The sequence below is a fragment of the Hordeum vulgare genome, chromosome 2H (assembly GCF_904849725.1).
Source record: "Hordeum vulgare subsp. vulgare chromosome 2H, MorexV3_pseudomolecules_assembly, whole genome shotgun sequence".
Lineage (NCBI taxonomy): Eukaryota > Viridiplantae > Streptophyta > Magnoliopsida > Poales > Poaceae > Hordeum > Hordeum vulgare.
The window spans coordinates 329822090-329834980 of record NC_058519.1 but is presented as its reverse complement, the minus strand read 5'-3'; the positions used below and the strand labels follow the sequence as shown (position 1 = coordinate 329834980).

Below are 12891 nucleotides of genomic sequence, written 5' to 3'. Positions count from 1 at the left end.
ACTATGAGGCACCTCTAGTTCAAATTTGACCCGCTTCTTGCTGAATCGGCGACAATTTGTCTTTTTCACTAGAGGTGGATAAAAGCTTTTAACACCCAACCATTTGGTCAATTGTGCATTTAATATGTCCTAGTATTTTAGAAAAATGATTTAGTACAATTTTGAAACAAATATATGGTAGGTCCTTCACAAAAAAACTTATTTCGGGCACTTGAAAAATGGAAAATAAATTTTCCATAAAAGGAAAATGAAGACTTCCTTAATAAACATTGTTTGCCATTCCAATACGCACCCTTGTGCATAATATTAGATCATTTGAACAAACTATGTCATGAATGTGGCCATAAGATTGATCATTTGGCTTGAAAATCATGAATCTTCACACATGATAGCCAATTTCTAAGAACACTTTTTAAAAATAATTGCCGTATTACAATTTCTGAGAACACTTTCTAAAAATAATTGCCGTATTCCTGGTAACTTGAAAACTATGCAGATCTCGAGGTTATCCCGGTGGAGCCGGAGCAGGGAGCGGAGTCAAGTAGCACAGGATAACACAGCCCGACCACATATAAAGCTCTGCCGTCTCTTTCGTCCAAGCGCAGTCCTGCTCCTCCATTTATCGCCCTCACCTCCTCGCGCTCGCCACCGCCACCAATCCGCCCAAGAAACGAGAGCCATTCTGCTTCTCCAGCTGTTGCACTCGCCGTCATTCTGCTTCTCGAGCTGTTGCACTCGCCTCTCCTAAACGCTCACCCTCGGGCTCTGGTTCCTGGCCTTGGTCGGCAGGTCCAGGCCTGGCGCGAGCTTTCTTCAAAGGCTTTTCTATGGCACCGACACGAGTACGCCCGGTCACCTTTTGCTAAGGCTTCGGCAAAATCTTTTGCAGGCTTCTGTCCGGCAGCTTGTCGCCCATCCCACAAAAGCTTGCAAAAGCTTTTGCCGCCGCCTCAATGCAATCCTTCGGAGCTGTCTCCGTCGATTCTGGATCAGGGGACACAACTCGAAAGGCTTGTGTTGCGGCGCCGGTGAAATCTTTTGCAGGCTTCTGTGCGGCGGCTTGTCGGCCATCCTACGGAAGTCGCAAAAGGTTTTACCGCCGCCTCGGCGCAATTCTTCGGAGCTGCATCATTGTTAGAATTATTTTTGATGGATATTTCATAAATTTCTCTATTTTTAGCACCTGAAAACTATTTTAAAACACTGATTTTCCAAACCAATGAGAACTCTTCCCTTGGATCGATGACACGGCGCCCATCCATCCATCCATCCATCCATCCATTTATCTAAAAAAAAAGATACCCCACCGCAGCCCAAACCCTAGCTCAGATCCCATCCCCAAATCACACCCTTCCTCCCTCGTTCCGATCTCCTCGCCGCCGCCGCAACCTCCTCCCCGTCCCCGCCCCCTCCCGATCCATTCTTCTCCCCACCGCTCCCACCCATCGTCGATCTCGCTGTCCTCCTCACCCACCGTTCCCCGTTCCACTGACCTCCCCATTCCTCGTTCCCTTCCATTTTCCACCTCTCCTGCAGGATCTAGATCCAGGAGAGCTCCCTCCCAGATCCAGAGCCTCCACCTGTGGCGGCGCTGTTGCCGTCGCGGTCGAGGGTTTGCGCGCGTGCATGGTGGGGTTCTAATTTGGCCCTGCTCGGCTCTGGCGGTGCTGTTTAATTCGGCGGTGGCGACCTCTGGTGACAGAGCGGGAGTGGGGAGATGGCGGCGGAGGCAACCGCGTGCGTCGTGGAGGTCGTTCAGGGACTCGCTGAAGGTGCTCGAGTGCAACATCCAGCACGCCAACACCCTGTGAGTACCCTCCCCTCAACTGAAGGAATCCCCTACCTCGATTACTCCAGTCTAGGGTGTGCCGTTTTTGACTGAATCCTTCTGTCTCCGGTGATATGCTCCCGCAGGGCGTCGGAGTGCTCGAGGCCGACAGCGCCACGCATCGATCCAGCACGCGGGTCACACTCCACAAGTGCGAGTGGCCGTGCGCGTACGGCCGGGCGGTGGCGATGGTGCCGCAGGTGGAGAACCTCGCCGCCGGCCGCGCGCGGCTGGAGGCTGTGAGCGCGCTGCAGCACGAGTCCTGGGAGGCCCGCGACGTCCATTGGCAGTGTGGCGCCTCCTCAAGGTGACCCCTCCTTCGACTCCACTCCACTTCTCCTCTTTATCCTAGGGTTTGGTTTCGGCTCCACACTGATGTTGCTGACAAGCGTGTGCGTGTGATGTCAGGCGGATGAGAACATGCGGATGTGGGAGGCGACGTGCATGGGTATGGCACAGTAGCCCTGCGGCGACGGCCGGGTGTTCGCCGGTAAGAGGACCATTACGTGTGTCTGCTACTCTGCTTCCTATCCTACTACTAGCACCGCGTTATCACTGTTGCTGTATTGAGGTATTCAGGAGCTATTTTTCGCTTTCTTACGATCTGCTTCCGCGGTCCATTTTATTCCACTATTGTTGTTCACCTAAGTAGGCAGCCAAATGTGAACTTTTTAACTAGTTAACCAAGCAACACCGAAGAGCATTTTTTAACCAGTTAATCATATCACCTAATCCTTACAAAATCAGGAGGCTACGGACTGATATCCTTGTCTGCTGCATTTAATGTATAGAACCCCTAAAGAGTGAAAATGAGAATTTGAAAGATTTTATACAAATCTTGGAGCCGGAGAACGAGAAGCTTAAGGTACCTTACCGAAACATGAGTTGCATCTCAGCCGGCTTGTGCACCCTGTCAATTTTCTGAACTCTTATTTTGTGCTTCTTATAAAGTGATAGCAGCAATTTTCCCAGTGGCAAGAGTGCGCGGGCGATGAGGCGCGGCGGAGCGCTGCTCGCGATGACGGGTGGCCTCACTCCACAGGTGCGTGATTCCGGCTGAAAACCCTCGCCTGAAGCTGTAATCGGTTCTTTTACCACTCGATTCGAGCACATACACCGAGTTCGTCGCCGTCGCCCGTCGCCGTACGCTTGTGTTCGTATGTCTAGTCTAGCCTGCGATTGATGTACAGTTGTGTTTGTCCGTCTAGTCTAGCCTGCGATTGGGTTTGTTGGTTGGGTTCAGTAGCTAGTAGCTTGTCCCTGTCTAACTGAGCACCAGGCCTTTTTTCATGCACTGTATACACATGCATGCTTAGTTGATGCATATATGATGCTCAAACTGTAATTGCAAGGCACTGTCTGTCTGCATTTCAGATCGATGCCACTTGAATTTTCTTTCTTTCTAGGATACGCACAAGCTTTTGTATCATATATTCATAGAAGAAAGTGTCAGACACCCGTCCACCGGATGCGACTTGATTTATGTGCTGTGGCTGCCAATTTTAAGCCACTTAATTAATTCATGGGTTGCGGTTGATTGTTGTCGCGGTTGTCGAACAAAGTTATACTATCCGACATGCCTAATTATTATGTTGTTTGTCATAGGCTGCAAAGAATCTTGTAGCTGTGGTCGTGGCACGTTCAGTCTCTAGTATTTTTTAGTAATGTTCAGTAATGTTCATGTTTTGTCTAATGGAAAGCAGACTATCAGTCTCGGTGATGTGATCTCAAGCACACTGCAGAATAATTAAGTAACGCCTCCGTTTTTAAATATAAGCCCTTTTTGACAGTTTAATTTAAACTGCCGACACAATATGTATGTTTATGAACAGAGTTAGTACTGTACCAGTACGACAAACTCCTTTTAGAATAGTCTCACTCTTGCATGTTGGTGTCGCATTCTGCTACCAGGGAGTATTTTTCCGCAAGGTGTCATGTCAGGGCGTGTATGGGTTGCTGCTTCTGGAGTAGGTAGCTGGAGTTCGACGATTTGGTGCGTCCTGCTAAGCTTCTGCTCCCTGATTTTCCACTGATTTCTTGGTGGAAAGGGAGGCAGGCCTTGTTTGTTTGATCCATAGGTTTAGCACTTAGCTACACTCCACAGAAGCATCTAATCTGTTATGTGCTGTTTTTGTTATGTCAGGCTAATCTGGGGACCTATTTCTGTTGTCTTCTACGATAGCAAATAATGCCTAACTTTTGGTATTCACCCTAGCTAGACCTTGTCTAGATAATTCCATATTACAAAATACTAGGAGAGCAAAAACAACATCATCCTTTTTCTAGATAATTCCACCCAGTTCTGTTGGTTAAATATTCATAGTCATAGTGAGTGTCCTCCATTGCATCATCAGTCTCTAACAATCTACTTACTGGAGCCAGGAAATTGGATTGATAGCTCTCAGTCTCTTGCCTCCATATGGGGGTTGATTTCCCTCTTACCTCATTCGTCTCGGTTCTGTTGTGTAATGCAGCCTCATTAGCTATTTATCATTTCCAGTAAAAAATCACACATGGCTGGTGAGATGTACAGTTGTCAAAATATGAAAGAAGTATAAATTTACCCCTATTCCAAGCTGGGCCTAATACAAATTTGTCATTTTTTTGTTAAATATTGTGCTTCATGTTTATTTGTGTTTCTGTATAGCATCGTCGCATCTGGCAGAGTGCTCCCTTTGTTGTTACAGCAGCTTTGTATAGTTGCTTTTAATTCAGCTTTGTCTATTTTCTGGCAGAATGCTCCCTTTCAACAATAGCCTTCTTTAATCTTCTTCAGGTTTCCAAGGGGGTTTTATTTATGACAGCCTTGGAGCAGGGAAAACTAACATGCTACTAAAGCTAACATGGTACTGATCCTGATACACTTATAATTTTTGTGAATGTAATATGTGTCTTGTAAATGCTTGTTTGGTGCTAGTCCTGCTGTATGTAATTATTTTGCGTATCTTTGTAATATTCAAGAGCTCGTTAGTCCTGCCAGGACACGGTTTGATGGAAATTCGTCGGATCCTTTCATTGTTTCCATGGTTGATGCAGTAGTTTCGTACCTGATGTGTTTGTGCTTGCTTAGTTTAGCTATTGTATTTGTTGTGACCTTGCTGCCGCAACTGTGCTTTTCGACCGGGTCGAACTAGTACAACTTTTGTTGTTGTAGCCCATGCCTCGTGTTGGTGTGTATTCTAATGAATATTTGTCAACCTGATGCATGATGATCATGATTTTGTAGACAAGTACCATTCCCCATTAAAAACCCTCATGCATGATGATCATGGTCTCGTTTTTAAGATCTGTTTTCCTCGTGCTTAAAATTTGACATGCCTGAATGAACTCATTTTTAGTTCTTTTTATTTCTATGATCAATTTAATTAAAGTTTCACATGTTAGTATACTATACATTAAAAAATCCTAGCTAGTGAGAATATTTTAGTCACTCCATAAACACATATTGGTTAGTGTTAGTCATACTATTTTCGTGTTGTGTTTTCCACAATAATATGATTAATTAGGTTCCATCCTCAGCTTTAACGTCTTCTTCCAAAGGTTCTCATCGATTAGTACCGTCAACCTGTACATATTATACTATTTTGTTTACTATTTTGTTACCTCATTGGCTACTATTTTGTTCTTATTTTTTGCATAGGTGAAATGTGAAGCCAAGCGTGAAGTCGTGAAGCCTATATGGAAAGAGTAGCATATCAATATATTGTAATAGTATACTGTAGTAGGCATATTTGAGTTGTAGTAGTGTAAAGATTGTAATAGACTAATTTAGTGTTTTTTGGACTAATTTTATTTGTTGTGTGATCTGTTCATAATATTGATTTCGTATGTGATTTGTATACCTATGAAATGGAAACCTCCCAAATTGTTTGACAAATTACAAAATTTATGGTGTAGATATGAATTATGAGATCAGCATGACATGTGGGACCAATGTGACTAGTGGGACCAATACAAAAATAAAATGGCCAAAAGAGAAAATCAATATAAAGTAAAAGGCCACAACCCAAAATAAAAAGGCTAAAAGTTTGGGGATTATTGGGCCAGGACCATGCAGCTAAGCGAAATAAATAGAAAAAAAACATTAAATGAGCTGGATTGATGGGCTCGGCCCATTTAAAACAACGAATTGGACCGGGCTGATTCTATGCCATGTCAGCTTGCCATGTCAGATACGACGTGGCGTGGGCAGATTGCTAGTGACCAAAATAATTTAAATGCTTTCTTTTGGTTGTAAAATCCTACGACCAATCCAGCAAAAAGGTCGTTATAGTTCATTAGAGACCCTCAACTTTTGACCGTTTGTTTTTGGTCTTAAAAAGGTCGGAAATGGAAATCAATGACCATTCGGTGACCAATATTGAAGGTCGTTAGTTGACATATTTCTTGTAGTGGCTCTCGACTTGAGGTAAGCATGCACACGCTGAGAAAACAACTATTGGTGTCTTTGTCGAAGACACCAATGGTGGCCTCAAGAAAACACCACGAGCTGTCGTTTAAAGCAGCCAACCGCGTCGCAACGTCAACACGCAAGGCATCGACGGTGCCCTGGATGGCAAGGTGTGATACGTCTCCAACGTATCTATAATTTTTGTTGGTTTCATGCTATTATCCTGTCAAACTTTGGATGTTTTGCATAACTTTTATATATTTTTTGGGACTAACTTATTAACTCAGTGCCAAGTGCCAGTTCTTGTTATTTCCATGTTTTTGACCCTTTCAGAGGAGATTTTGACACGGAGTCCAAACGGAAGAAAATCCCCGAAAATATTTTTTCCGCAACGGAAGAAGATCGGGAAGCTTGAGAGCCAAGGCAGGGGAGCCCCATGGGCCCCACAAGCCCTCACCCCGCGGCCAGGGGGGAGGTCGCGGCCCACAGGCTTGTGGGCCCCTTGGGCGCCCTCTGCCCTAGGGGTTGCACCTATATATTCCCTAAAAATCCCAAAAAAATCAGGAGATCATCGAAAGTACTTTTCCGCCGCCGCAAGCTTCTATCTCTGCAAGATCCCATCTGGGGCACGTTCTGGTGCCCTACCGGGGGGATTCTAATACGGAGGGCTTCTTCATCAACACCATGACCTCTCCGATGATGCGTGTGTAGTTCACCATAGACCTACGGGTCCATAGTTAGTATCTATATGGCTTATTCTCTCTCTTGGATCTTCAATACAAAGTTCTCCATGATCTTCATGGAGATCTATCTGATGTAATCTTCTTTTGCGGTGTGTTTGTCGAGATCCGATGAATTGTGGATTTATGATCAGATTATCTACGAATCTTATTTGAGTTTCTTCTGATCTCTCTTATGCATGATTTCGTATCCTTGTAATTCTCTTCGAGTTGTGGGTTTTGATTGGCCAACTAGATCTATGATTCTTGCAATGGGAGAAGTGATTGGTTTTAGGTTCATACCATGCGGTGACCTCACCTAGTGATAGAAGGGGTAGCGAGGCACGCATCATGTTGTTGCCATCAAGGGTAAAAAGATGGGGTTTTCATCATTGGTTTGAGATTATCCCTCTACATCATGTCATCTTGCTTAAGGCGTGACTCTGTTCGTCATGAACTCAATACACTAGATGCATGCTGGATAGCGGTCGATGTGCGGAGTAATAGTAGTAGATGCAGAAAGTATCGGTCTACTTGTCTCGGACGTGATGCCTATATGTATGATCATTGCCTTAGATATCGTCATGACTTTGCGCGGTTCTATCAGTTGCTCGATAGTAATTTGTTCACCCACCGTGATATTTGCTATTTTGAGAGAGGCCTCTAGTGAACACTATGGCCCCCGGGTCTACTCCACACCATATTTTCCGCCTTACACTTTTTACTTCGTTGCACTTTCCGCCTTCAGATCTCACTTTGCAAACAATCTTGAAGGGATTGACAACCCCTTTGAAGCGTTGGGTGCAAGCTTGTTTGTGTTTGCGCAGTTACTCTGGACTTGACGAGACCCTCCTTCTGGATCGATACCTTGGTTCTCAAACTGAGGGAAATACTTACTGCTCCTGTGCTGCATCACCCTTTCCTCTTCAAGGGAAAAACCAACGCAAGCCCAGTCTCCGTCAACGTGTCAATTTCTGGCGCTGTTGTTTGAGAAGTAGCAGATGGATTTCTGGCTCCGTTGCCGGGGAGGATCAAGTCAAGAACTCATCCAAGTAAGTGTCGCAAACTCATCTCTTGCATTTACTTTTTTGCCTCTCGTTTTTCTCTCCCCCACTTCTGAAAAACTAAAATTTACAAAAATATTTGCCTTTTTCGTTTGCCTTTCCTTTCCTTGTGTGCTATGTGCCTTCAATATGCTTGCATCTTCGCTTGCTAAAAATCTAGTGATATGGATCCTCATCCACTTGCTAATCTCTTTAAGAGATCCAATTATGTTGATCCAATTGCTAGTGAGTTGAGTGCACTTGACTTTCTCTATGGAGTTTTGCTTGACATGTGCGAATCTGAAAATCGTGATGAAGAAATTTATGAAGTGATTCACGAGGGCTCCTTGAATGAAAAGCATGATTGCAATGATTTCATTATAAATTCTATTAACGACAATCGTGCTAAAAATATGCAAAACCCTAAGCTTGGGGATGCTAGTTTTTCTATGTCCTCTACTTGTTGCAATGATCATGAATGGGGTGATGATTTTTCTTATGATCTTGAATTTTTTTTAACCCTCATGATGATTATGATGTTTGCAATAATATTGAAAGTGGGTTTGGAGAAGTCATGACTTTAGTTGATGATAATCCCACTATTTTTGAAGAGCGTCAACTTTGCATGCATGTGGATCATGAAAATAATATCCTTTGTGATAGCTATATTGTTGAATATGATTATGATCCCACATGTAATTGCTATGAGAGAGGAAAATATTGTGGTAGAAAATTTCATGTTACCAAATTACCTCTCATTATGTTGAGATTGCTATTGTCTCTTTCTTCTTCCTTGCATTTGGTAACTATTGGTTATCTTGCCAATTTGTTTTCTTATAAAATTCCTATGCATAGGAAGTATGTTAGACTTAGATGTGAGTTTCACATGCATTATGATGCTCTCGTTGTGCTTCAATTCTTGTCTTTTGTGTGAGCATCATTGAATTATCAATGCCTAGCTAAGGGCGTTAAACAATAACGCTTGTTGGGAGGCAACCCAATGAATTTATTTCTTTTTCTTTCTGTTTTGTTGCGTCCACCATCATAATTCTGTTGTGATTGTGTTTTTTGTGTTTCTTTTTGTGTTTGAGCCAAGCAAAACCTTTATGACTAGTCTTGGTGATGGTTGTTTGATCCTGCTGGAAAAAGACAGAAACTTTTCGCTCACGAGATGATTTTTCGTTTTTATTCAGAAAGAGCTTTTGAGTTGATTCTTTTTGCTGCTGGTTGATATGCCTTTTTCCTAGGCAGTTGTAACTTTTCAGAATTTTTGAGCTACCAGAAGTATACAAAGTATATAGATTGCTATAGACTGGTCTGTTTTTGACAGATTCTTCTTTTGATGAGTTGGTTACTTGTTTTGATGAAACTATGGATAGTATCGGGGGTACTAGTCATGGAAAAGTGAGAATACAGTAGCCCAACATCAATATAGATAGAATTCAAGATTTCTACAGTACCAAAAGAGGTGGTAGTTTGTTTTCTTGTGCTAATGTTATCACGAGTTTCTGTTTAAGTTTTGTGCTCTGAAGTTTTCAAGTTTTGGGTGATGTTCTCATAGAAAAAGAGATAAGGAGTGGAAATAGCTCAAGCTTGGGGATGCCCAAGGCATCCCAAGCCCAATTCAAGGACACCAAAAAGCCTAAGCTTGGGGATGCCCCGGGAAGGCATCCCCTCTTTCGTCTTCAATCCATCGGTAACATTACTTGGAGCTATATTTTTATTCTCCACATGATATGTGTTTTCCTTGGAGCGTCTTGTATCGTAGGAGTCTTTTCTTTTACTTGTGTCACAATCATCCTTGTTGCACACCTTTTTGAGAGAGAGAGACATGCACTGATCGTGATTTTGCTAGAATGCTCATCATGCTTCACTTATATCTTTTGAGCTAGATACTTTTGCTCTGTGTGCTTCACTTATATCTTTTAGAGCACGGCGGTGCGTGACTTGGTAGTTGGCTTATGCTATGAAAGTAGTCCCAAATGTGATATGTACCCAAAGAGGATACAAAAACCTCCATCTTCATGTGTATTGAGTAGAAAGAGAAGTCTTGATTCCTCTCAATTAGTTTTGAGACGTGGATTTGGTAATATTAAGAGCTATGTTAGTAGGGTGTTGTGAATCTAGAGATACTTGTGTTGAAGTTAGTGATTCCTGTAGCATGCACGTATAGTGAACCGCTATGTTAGGAAGTCGGAGCATAATTGATCTATTGATTGTCATCCTTTGTGTGGAGGTCGGGATCACGCGATGGTTAACACCTACCAACCCTCCCCCTCGGAGTATGCGTTTAGCACTTTGTTTCGATTACTAATAAAACTTTCGCAACAAGTATGTGAGTTCTTCATGACTAATGTGAGTCCATGGTATAGATGCACTTTCACCTTTCGCCATTGCTAGCCTCTCTAGTGTCGCGCAATTCTCGCCGGTACACAAACCCACCATATGACTTCCTCAAAACAGCCACCATACCTACCTACTATGGCATTTTCATAGTCATTCCGAGATATATTGCCATGCAACTCCCACCATTCCGTCTCATGACTTGTGCCGTCACTCTCATATTGCCATTGCATGATCTTAAGATAGCTAGCGAGATGTTTCCAACGTCATACGCCATGCTAGATCGTTGCACATCCCGATACACTGCCGGAGGCATTTCCTATAGAGTCATCATCGTTCTAAGCTTTGAGCTGTGAGTAAATAAAAGTGTGATGATCATCATTATTAGAGCATTGCCCCATGTGAGGAAATAAAAAGAAGAGGCCAAAGAGTCCAAATAAAAAAAGGAGAAGAAAAGAGAAAAAAAGAGGCCCAAGTGCCCAAATAAAAAAAGAGAGAAAAAGAGAGAAGGGACAATGCTACTACCTTTTTTCCACACTTGTGCTTCATAATAGCACCATGTTCTTCATGATTGAGAGCTTCTTGCTTTGTCACTACCATATACTAGTGGGAATCTTCATTATATAACTTGGCTTGTATATTCCAATGATGGGCTTCCTCAAAATTGCCCTAGGTCTTCGTGAGCAAGCAAGTTGGATGCACACCCACTAGTTCTCCTTTTGAACTTTCACATACTTATAGCTCTAGTGCATCCCTTGTATGGCAATCCCTACTCATTCACATTGATATCTATTAATGGGCATCTCCATAGCCTTTTGATACGCCGAGTCAATGTGACCATCTCCTCCTTTTTTGTCTCACAACCACCACCACACTCTATTCCACCTATAGTGCTATATCCATGGCTCACGCTCATGTATTGCGTGATAGTTATAATAAGTTTGAGAAAGTAAGAGTGCGAAAGCAATTACTTGGCCAATACCGGGGTTGTGCATGATTTACATTAGTTGTGTGAGGATGATGGAGCATAACCAGACTATATTATTTTGTAGGGATAACTTTCCTTGGCCTTGTTATTTTGAAAGTTCATGATTACCTTGCTAGTTTGCTTGAAGTATTATTGTTTTCATGTCAATAGAAAACTATTGTTTCGAATCTTACAGGCCTGAACATTAATGTCACGTGAAATAAGTTGCAAAGGACAACTATGCTAGGTAGCATTCCACATCAAAAAATCAGTGTTTATCACTTCCCTACTCGAGGACGAGCAAGAGTTAAGCTTGGGGATGCTTCATACGTCTCCAACGTATCTATAATTTTTGTTGGTTTCATGCTATTATCATGTCAAACTTTGGATGTTTTGCATGCCTTTTGTATATTTTTTGGGATTAACTTAATAACTCAGTGCCAAGTGCGAGTTCCTGTTTTTTCCATGTTTTTGACCCCTTTTGGAGGAGATTATGAAACGGAGTCCAAACGGAAGAAAATGCCCGAAAATATTTTTTTCGTAACGGAAGAAGATTGGGAAGCTTGAGAGCCAAGGCAGGGGAGCCCCAGGGGCCCCACAAGCCCTCACCCCATGGCCAGGGGGGAGGCCGCGGCCCATAGGCTTGTGGGCCCCCTTGGCGCCCTCTGCCCTAGGGGTTGCGCCTATATATTCCCTAAAAATCCCAAAAAATCAGGAGATCATCGAAAGTACTTTTCCACCGCCGGAAGCTTCTGTCTCCGCAAGATCCCATCTGGGGGACGTTCTGGTGCCCTGTCGGCGGGGGGATTCGGATACGGAGGCCTTCTTCATCAACACCATGACCTCTCCGATGATGCGTGAGTAGTTCACCATAGACCTACGGGTCCATAGTTAGTATCTAGATGGCTTCTTCTCTCTCTTGGATCTTCAATACAAAGTTCTCCATGATCTCCATGGAGATCTATCCAATGTAATCTTCTTTTGCGGTGTGTTTTTCAAGATCCGATAAATTGTGGATTTATGATCAGATTATCTATGAATCTTATTTGAGTTTCTTCTTATCTCTCTTATGCATGATTTCATATCCCTGTAATTCTCTTCGAGTTGTGGGTTTTGTTTGGACAACTAGATCTATGATTCTTGCAATGGGAGAAGTGCTTGGTTTTGGGTTCATACCGTGCGGTGACGTCACGGAGTGACAGAAGGGGTAGTGAGGCACGCATCGTGTTGTTGCCATCAAGGGTAAAAAGATGGGGTTTTCATCATTGGTTTGAGATTATCCCTCTAGTACATCATGTCATCTTGCTTAAGGCGTTACTCTGTTCGTCATGAACTCAATACACTAGATGCATGCTGGATAGCGGTCGATGTGTGGAGTAATAGTAGTTGATGCAGAAAGTATCGGTCTACTTGTCTCGGACGTGATGCCTATATGTATGATCATTGCCTTAGATATCGTCATGACTTTGCGCGGTTCTATCAATTGCTCGATAGTAATTTGTTCACCCACCGTGATATTTGGTATTTTGAGAGAAGCATCTAGTGAACACTATGCCCCCCCGGGTCTACTCCACACCATATTTTCCGCCTTACACTTTTTA

General features: G+C 43.2%; 1 protein-coding gene across 4 annotated transcripts; it reads left to right on the top strand.

Moving 5' to 3' along the window:
• Positions 1 to 1312: 1312 nt before the first annotated feature.
• Positions 1313 to 5708, top strand: LOC123426193. Of its 4 annotated transcripts, none has more exons than XM_045109982.1 (7): positions 1313 to 1807; positions 1915 to 2135; positions 2237 to 2399; positions 2620 to 2693; positions 2801 to 2870; positions 4605 to 4674; positions 5469 to 5708. In XM_045109982.1, the coding sequence occupies exons 1-4, from the start codon at positions 1718 to 1720 to the stop codon at positions 2626 to 2628; spliced, it is 483 nt and encodes a 160-aa protein (XP_044965917.1). In that variant the 5' UTR covers positions 1313 to 1717; the 3' UTR covers positions 2629 to 2693; positions 2801 to 2870; positions 4605 to 4674; positions 5469 to 5708. The 4 variants fall into 4 exon arrangements, with proteins under 4 accessions (XP_044965917.1, XP_044965916.1, XP_044965919.1 ...); XM_045109981.1 differs by having other exon boundaries at positions 1315 to 1807; positions 2780 to 2870; XM_045109984.1 differs by having other exon boundaries at positions 1322 to 1807; positions 2237 to 2318.
• Positions 5709 to 12891: the final 7183 nt, after the last annotated feature.

Excerpts from the sequence above, each read along its gene's own strand:
- LOC123426193 (XM_045109982.1), top strand. The coding sequence starts at position 1,718 with ATGGCGGCGGAGGCAACCGCGTGCGTCGTGGAGGTCGTTCAGGGACTC. Across the intron at positions 1,808-1,914 it reads ATCCAGCACGCCAACACCCT|GGCGTCGGAGTGCTCGAGGC; the intron begins GTGAGTACCCTC and ends ATGCTCCCGCAG. Across the intron at positions 2,136-2,236 it reads CAGTGTGGCGCCTCCTCAAG|GCGGATGAGAACATGCGGAT; the intron begins GTGACCCCTCCT and ends GTGTGATGTCAG.